The 8922-nt window shown below is 43.9% G+C and overlaps 1 protein-coding gene across 1 annotated transcript in view; it reads left to right on the top strand.

Moving 5' to 3' along the window:
• The first annotated feature begins 6573 nt into the window (after positions 1-6573).
• Positions 6574-8922, top strand: part of CASQ2 (calsequestrin 2) — a 63683-nt gene continuing 61334 nt past the window's right edge. Inside the window, exon 1 of the mRNA XM_043575930.1 lies at positions 6574-7073. Within this exon, the coding sequence (XP_043431865.1) occupies positions 6840-7073 (234 nt within the window). The 5' untranslated portion in view covers positions 6574-6839. The remainder of the gene's footprint in view (positions 7074-8922) is intronic.

Genomic DNA, 8922 nt, shown 5'->3' with positions numbered 1-8922 from the left:
AGCCCGAGATAAAAAAGTAAATTATGTACAACGGAACAAAGACAAGGATGACAGCAATTGCTTGTAGGGCACAATGCAAGCAAGATGACACCAGACTAACTCTGAGGTACTAAAAAAAAAAAAAAAAAACACAAAACCAAAAAACAAAAACAAAAAACTGACAGCCTAGAACTTTTATCCAATGAAAATATCTTTCAAAAACAAAAGCAAAATGAAAACATTTAGAGACAGGCAAAAGCTAAAACAATTGTTAACAAACTGATACCACAGAAATGGCAAAGGGAGTCCTTTGGGGCAGAAGGAAAATACAGATGTGCAATCTGGATGTTCACAAAGCAGTGAAGCCCAATATCCTTCATGAACAAAGGTGCAAGAATTTTAAACAAAATTCTAGTACATTTAATCCAAAATTTATAAAAAGGACAGTATATCATGACTAAATGGGGTTTATCTTAAAAATCCAAAGTCGATTTAACGTTGAAAATCAATTTGGTAATTCACCAAATCAACAAAGTAAATAAGAAAAACCATATGGTCATCTCAATAGATGCAGAAAAAGTATTTTCAACACCTATCCCCAAAAGTAAATTCAATATCCATTTCTGATGAAAATTCTTAGCCAACTAAAAAAAAAAAAAAATGAACGTCCTCAACCTAATAAAGGGCATCTATAAAAAAAATCTGTAGCTACTGTCATATTTAATACTGGAAGACTGAATTCTCTTCTCAGATGATCAGAGACAAGGCAAGGATATCTACTCTCACCATGTCTATCAACATGGTACTGAAGGTTCCAGCCAGTGCAATGAAGCAAGCAAAAGAAGGCATCAAAATTTCAAATAAAGAAATGAAATGATCTCTATTTACAGATGACATGACTATGCAGAAGATGCAGTGGAGTCCATAAAAAAAGCTTCCAGAAACTCAAAATTGAGTTTAGCAAGTTTATAGGATACAAGCCCAATATACAAAAGCCAAGTATATCTCTATATACTATCAACAAAAAATGGAAATCAAAATTTTAAAAGTTTATCATTTTAATCATCAAAAACATGAAATAGTTGCAAATAAATCTGACAATATACTGAAATTTACAAAACACTGCTGAAAGATTATTAAAGACCTAAATCTATGGAGAGATCTACCTTGTTCATTCATGTTCCAAAAAACTCAGTATTGTAAGGATGTCAGTTCTCCCCAAATTGATTTATACATTTGACACAATCAAAATCCTGATGAGCTTTTTTAACTTGATGAGCTCATTCTAAAGTTCACATGGAAATGAAAAGAACTTAGAAAAGACGAAACAACTTGAAAGAGGAGGTTGGAAGGTAACTACTCTGATTTCAAAACACTCCAAGCTACAATTATCAAGTCTATGTGGTATCGATATTTTAAAAAGATAAACAGATCAAAGGTACAAAACAGAGCCCAGTAATAGACTTATAGGTATACATAAAACTAATTTTTTTTTAAAGTTTTTATTATTTATTTTTGGGACAGAGAGAGACAGAGCATGAACGGGGCAGGGGCAGAGAGGGAGACACAGAATCGGAAACAGGCTCCAGGCTCTGAGCAGTCAGCCCAGAGCCTGACGCGGGGCTCGAACTCACGGACAGCGAGATCGTGACCTGGCTGAAGTCGGACGCTTAACCGACTGCGCCATCCAGGCGCCCCATAATTTTTGACAAGGTGCAAAGGTAATTCAGTGGAGGACAGACTTTTTAAGTGGTGCAAAACCAATTGGATATCCTTACGCATACACATACACACAAAACACCACAAATTTGATATACTTCACACCATTACTTATTAAAAAATTAACTCAAATCACAGACCTAAATTTAAGGGTTTATGTATGAAAAAAACCCAAATGTCTACCAATATGGAATGGATAAACACACTGTGTATACTGATACAATATAACTCTAGTTGGCAATAAAAATGAGAGGTATTAATATATGCAACAACATGACCAAGTCTAAAAAAAATAATTATGCTGAGTGGCAGAAGCCAGATTAAAAAAATAAAGAACAGATAATATGTGATTCCATACATTCTCGTAAATGACTGGCACAGGGTCTAGAAAGCTGGACAGATGAGAGTTTCTGTCCAATCTGCCTTTTAATGGCTGAATAAACTTTCGAGGATCACTCATTCTCTGATTCTCAGTTCCCCCCCTTGTCAAATGGGGATAGTTACACCTATAGTTAACCTCCCAGTGCCTCAGTTTACCCATCTGTTCAACGGGGATACTAAAATTACCAACTTCATAGCATTCAGACTAAATGAGTTAAATTTGTAAAGTACTTTTTCTTTTAATTTTCTAAAGTTTACCTATTTATTTAGAGAGAGAAAGAGCACAAGCACGGAACAGAGAGAGAGGGAGAGGGAACCTCAAGCAGGCTCTGCACTGTCAACATAGAGCCTGATGTGGGGCTCAAACTCACAAACCATGAGATCATGACCTGAGCTGAAATCAAGAGTTGGACACTTAACCAACCGAGCCACCCAGGTGCCCCTGTAAAGTACTTTAAAATAAGGCCTAGCACAAATTAAGTGCTTCCAATTTACTTAATGACTATTTAGTGAGAACTGTGACAGGCCAGGCTGATTTTGAGGATTACTGTTAACAATAATATGCTACTATACGGCTACTTTAAGGCTCATTCTACCTGGGGGAAACAAATCCCCAGGGTAGAAATGTTTCCAAGGAGAACTATTGTGTAAGGTCAGTGAGTCAGCCAGGGGTCTACACTGGGCGCTTCCCTGACGACGTGTCATTAGTTACAACTTGCACTTATTACTGGTAAACTTTGGGGCTCTTTTTCAACCAGCACTGGTCTTTTTCTGCTCGGTGCTGTTTAGTAGGAGTTTCCTGGTGCTGGGCAGAAGGCTCCTGGGACGGCCTGAATTCAGGCCTGTTCCAATCCACCAGAGGAAGCCTGAGAGCGGGAAGCACCGGGCCCTAGACACAAGTGCTTCTGGGACTATCAGGCCAGCAGGCGGGCCACTGGCCCAGCCCAGTGGGAGGGAAGAACCTGATCAAAGAAAGAAAGATGCCATGCTCCGCTTTATCCACGGGGTGGAGTATTTTAGCCAAAAAAGGGACCTTTGGAGGCAGTGAAGTCCTGGGAGAAAGATAAGCCCGGACTTGTCCAGAGTCACGCCCATCAAACCCTCCTCCGCAGGCAGTCATCAAACTTCTCAAACCTGAGGGCTGTGCCAAGGCCTATCCTGGTAAAAGAAAATCCTCTACGAGCCTCAGCAAATTTAAAAATTTGAGAGCCAAAGAGGGACCAGGGGAGACCAGTGAGTCTGACCCTTCCCCCCACAAATGAGAAATATGAGGGCCAAGAGGGGAGGGAGTCCTGACCGAGGTCGCACTGCCAGGCTGCGTCAGACCAGACCCAAACCCAGGTCCCCCGGCCGCCTGTCGCCTGTCAAAGCTCTCGCTGGGCTGCCTCCGGGTCGTTCAGACAGGGTCTCTGCCCTGTAGACCTTCCAGTGCAGGTGAGATCCCATCCACATGTTTCACTGGGAGGTGCAGTCTGAGCGCGGAAGAAGGGGGAGGCGGACACAGCCCTCCGCTGGTGGAGTCCCCCAGGTCTGGAGCATGGAGGCTCACGCCCTCCCCCTGGGCGGCCTGCTCACGGCTCCCCTGTCTTCTGCTCCCACGTCCCCTTCCAGAGGAGTTTGCCTCAACCACCCGTCCAAAGGTGCCTCCACTTACCCACGGTCTCGGACTCCCCGTTGTTCTCCGTTGTTCTTCAGAGCATGTGCCTCTACTTGCCCTTACGTACGTACACACCATGCGCGCATGCGCAGGCTTACACGCATGCGCGCACCTACACCTTCACGGGCTTGCGCATGCGTGCGCACACCCCGCGTTTACGTTTTGCTTGTTTGATCATCGTCTGTCGAGGTTATAAACTCACGTAAAATCAGGTTAGCGACCAATCCCCAGTACCCAGAGAAGTGTCTGGTAAGTAGAAGATGCCCAATAAAAATATAATTAACAAATGGAGGGAAGACCATGGCTTCAAGTCCTGATTAATCTGTGAAATAATTATTGTAAAGATCAAATTAAATAATATATGCAAAATCACTCTGGCACCTGACGAGAATAAAGAATTGAAAGGGGTTAGATTAGATTAAAGGACTGTAGGTAGGGCCCTCTCACAAAGTGGAGAACTGGCAAGAACAACGGGCCTGCATTGTGATAATAATTAACATCTATTTGCATTTTTTTTGTTTGTTTTATCCCTTCCGGTTTAAACAAAACGAAAGGAAAATACTGCTACAGGCACATAAGGATACACACACTTCTGCACAATCACAAACTAGGAGTGTGGAGGGGTGACACACTGACTGGGGCAGCAGCTAAAACCCGAATGAGAGGGCTGATTTCGTAGATAGATACAAAATTGACTCAGAAATGTCCAGAAGCATTCCCTGTTTACAAAATGAATTAATTAAGGCTGGTGAGCAAGAATGCAAAGAAAAAACAAAAAGAGGAAAATAAAAGCAGCCAGAGAAATGACTGGTACCTAAAAAATAGACCGTGGACAGCGAGAAACCTGATTTCTACAACATGTGTCCTCGGGGCTGGGCTGCGAAGCCCCCAGTAGAGTCCAGGATCTGGGGACTGGAACTTTCCACACTAGAGCTTCTTTCTGTTAACATGCAGTTGGTCAGAAGCCAGACTTGAAGGCTTAAACTACATTTTCCAAATGTATTTCTTTTCCTTGGTACTTTTTATCAGTTTCAAGTCAAGAAATTCAAAGACTCTGACTTTAAATATTTCCAAATTTTTCAGTAAAATTTTAAAAACCTTTCATATTAAGAAAAGTGGGGCATATTCTAAATAAAGGTAACCCCGTGAGATTGAGACAGTGGGAACAGGTTTGGGAAACTGACCTGGAAAAGACAAGACATACATTGTTTCACTGGGAAATCTTGTTCCTGGGAAATTTTCTAAAGAAAGCAGAGATCTCTGGTGCTTGCCAATGACCTGGAAAGTTAACCACGCCTTAGAATGGCTATTTTTGTCTCCATTTTTAAAAGCAGAGAGAATTCACCTTTAGAAAGAACTGAAGGTTTTCACATTTTCACTGATGGGTTCTCCAAGGTCCTGGCTTCCTGGACATGAAAGTGCCCTGACAGCTCCTTGTCACCCTACTTCTCAGCATAAGGCCCTCCGGATGTAGAGGAGGGGCCTGGTCTTCCTCGAGTAGGGTGACAAACCTCTTTTCCTTCAATCCTCTGTAAATGTTGTGCATGAGTGAGCCCTCACTCTTTCCAAAGCTGATTTTCCAACCAAAGGAAGACAAAACTTTGGTCCAAATTTTAAGAGCCATAGACCACTCTAAAGAGTGGAAAGACATGACTGGGCTGTTGTTTGACCAGAAAGGATGGTCGAGGAACCACTTAAGAAATTGCCCTGAGTCATAGTTAAAGCAGCCAGCAGCACCTGGAATCCTCACACTGGCAGTTAGGAAGGCTATTTCAGACAAGTTGCTGATCTCTCCGAATTTCAGTTAGCTCACCTGTAAAATGAGCGCTTATCAACTCTGCCCCAATTGCCTGCTTGGTTCAAGGAGAAAGTGGACCGGAAAGGATTCACAAACCACTATTATTAGAAACTGACAAGTCTTATAATAACCTGTGTTCCACCATCTCCAGTGAGAATGAAGTAAGTATAATAGCTACCATGCACCTGCTTTGTACAATGCTTTTCCATCTCTGTGTTCCAAACCTTACAATATAGTCATAATTATCCTCATGTGACAAGGCAGGGGGAGGAACTGAGAACCAGAGAGAGTGAGTGACGCTTCAAAGTGCATCCAGCCATTAAAAGGCAGAACGGGGATTGGAGCTGTCATCTGTCCAACTTCCAGACTCTGTGTACCAGTCTGTCTTTAATGAAGAGGAAAGGGACAAAAATGACACATTAGGGGTTAAGGTAAAAAAAGAGATATAACAGAGATGGTCTGTCATAATCTAAGAGAGTTTAATCTAAGAGAGTTTCTGAGGAAGACTGTTGAACTTTTACTTTATTTAAAGTATTTTAAATTTATTTTAAAATGGAGATGGGTTTTCCTGGTGTTAGCAGTGTTCCCAAGAAGAGAGGATGGGGGGCAGGGAAAGGCAGGTGCAGAACGTGAAGTCCGCCTGGACTGGACTGTGTGAGCAGTGAGTAGGTAGGGGGACAGGCAGCCCACCCAGAGGGGACAGGCTGACTTCTCTCCTTAATCGAACGATTCCGAGGCCTGGGTGGCCCTGTGTACATGCAGACGTCTCCACTAGCTTGTCTCGTTTACGGTCCCATCTCTCTCCCCTCTCATCTTTTCTCCCTCCTTCTTGAGTTTCTCTTCCCTGACCTTGCTGTCCTCCTTATTCCTTGTGCACGAGTTCTCCTCTTTCCCTCCTGCCTCCTCCCTTGCTACCCCTCTGACAAACTGTATCAGCGAATCCCTCAACAGTGTCATATCTAACTTTTTTTTTATTCATTGCATGATTTATTTTTAGCCTGAGACAACTGCATCCTAAAAATGGAGTTCCTGATGAGACAGGGGCTGGGCCCAGTTATGCGAGGTATCTGGGGCCTGGCCCGGCCCGGCCCTCAGTCTCCGCACGCCTGTGTCCTGTGCCCAGGAGTACTAGTAGCTGGAGCCCAGGCAGTGGAGAGTTGGTCCTCCGGGCCCAGGAGGGATAGAGAGGAGGGACCAAATCTGCCTCTCTGCTCCCCCGCTTCTTGCAACCAGACCTCTGAGAGTCTTCCGGCCACTTTCCTGCCCTCAGTTTTTCTGGGACAGTGAAACGAAAACTGTTCCCAGATGAAGAGAACGCACCTGTTCATCGTGGGGGTCTACCTGCTGTCCTCCTGCAGGGCAGAAGAGGGACTCAACTTTCCCACGTATGACGGCAAGGACCGCGTGGTAAGCCTCACTGAGAAGAACTTCAAGCAGGTTTTGAAGAAATACGACTTGCTCTGCCTCTACTACCACGAGCCCGTGTCTTCAGACAAAGTCGCGCAGAAACAGTTCCAACTGAAAGAAATTGTGCTGGAGGTAAGCAGGGGGCATGCTGACCACCTTGTCCCAGCAAGCACGGGCTGGCCAGCGGCCTGGGGATGTGGGAACGCAGGAGCGGAGACTGTGTCCTGAAGTCCGGCTGCATTTTAGTCTCATGTGAATCTGAAGATATTTTTGTTGGAAAGCTGGAGTGTGTGAACAACGCAGGGTGGGGCCTGACTCCTAAAATAGGGACAATCGAATGTGTTGCACAATGCATGGGTCTGATTTAAAATCTGTCCCGTGATGGTCCTCTTGAGTTTTCAAGGGCAATAGTCCCAGCAACTATTTTTCTGAGATAATTTTAAAAGTTTGGTTAAGTGGCTTGGTGAAATGCAATTCAGAGACGATTTTGGTTTCATTCGGTGTGCTAACTCCCCACTCTCTGCTCCCTGAACTTTTGCCGCAATCCTGGAGAGACAGGAGGCTTTTGACCTTGCTTCTCTCCATGGGTCAGCCGGGGGATGTCACTAAGTGATCTTCGTCTTTTGTGATCTGGGTTCGGTCAACATTGCACAGTGTACATGTGTGAAGATCTTTAGCTGCACGTTCGCTAATTAACAGGAATTTTTTTTTTTTTTTTTTTTTTTTTTTGCCTCAGAAAGTTCTTGGTGTGAGTTCAGGGCAGATGCTGAAGTCAGTTCTTGTTTTATCTGCATTACATGGCCTGTCTGTTAAGCCTGGCACTGTGGGGCCCATCCTCTAATCCTTGGTGAGGGCTCCAGGGCCAATTCCTGCAGCGCCTCCTGGACAGTGTAAGGTCACTTACACTTCAGGAGCACCTGTGAGTGCCAGGAATTCTAGTAGTCACCAAGATCCCTTATCAGCCCCTTGCCCAGCCCAGGCACAAACCTGTGGAAAGAGACATTTGAGAATTACAGCAGCTTGTTAACTAGCACCTCAGAAAGCTCAGCTTAATCAAATATTGTGATTACAAGAGTTACCATGTATGAAACTCGTATAGATTTGAATCTTAAAAAAAAAGATTCAAATAAACTCCATGAAAACCATGTGACATATAGTCAAATATGTTGGATACTTTAAAGTACTTCAGAATCCTAAGTGTCTCCTGATCATCATACAAGCACCTATTCTCAGAGCACTTATATGTGGCGGTCTGGTCATTACAGAGAGCTCAGGTTGACAAAAAACTAAGCGTTTAGAAAATATCACCACTACCATTATGTTTTGTCTCAGGCTTATCCTGGGGGCTGCAAGTGGACGTTCATCTTGTGGGTTGCATGCAAAGAGAAAGCAGGAACAGTTTTTAGATCTTTGTGCTACCTATGGGAACATTGCAGGCTGGAAAAAAACCAGGACGTATAGCATAGCTGCTACTCAGCCCCTGAAATCCTCGCTCATATCATTGTCTCTGTCTCAAATTGCCATACTCAGTTATTGAGAGACTGAAAAAGTTAATTGAAGGCATAAAGATCCTACCCTGTATGCTCATCACTGTCTGGCAGCCTGGAACTCAAAAAGAATGCCAGTACAAGCAATGACTTCCCATTTCTGATGCCCCATCATGTTAAAACACATGTGCACACACACCTACACATGCACATACGTACACACACTCTCCCCCAAGAATGTATCTCCTGCAAAGACCTAGGGCCCTGAGAAGGCACTTTCCCCTGAGCTCACCATCCCTTCACGCCCCTTTGATCCAAGAGTGCCTGGCAGAGACCCATAAGACATAGTTAATGCCCTACAGGGTGCTAAAGCTGAGGTGGGCATCCTTAGGGGAAAAGGACACAGAACTTGGGGTTGGGAGATCTAGATTTATATTCTAGCTTTGACTTTCCTGGGCACATGACATAGGGCAGGTTGCTTAATTCCTCTGGGT

Source organism: Prionailurus bengalensis, chromosome C1, assembly GCF_016509475.1.
Source record: "Prionailurus bengalensis isolate Pbe53 chromosome C1, Fcat_Pben_1.1_paternal_pri, whole genome shotgun sequence".
Lineage (NCBI taxonomy): Eukaryota > Metazoa > Chordata > Mammalia > Carnivora > Felidae > Prionailurus > Prionailurus bengalensis.
Note: the sequence above shows the minus strand (reverse complement) of the source record. Positions and strands in the feature narration are given on the sequence as shown.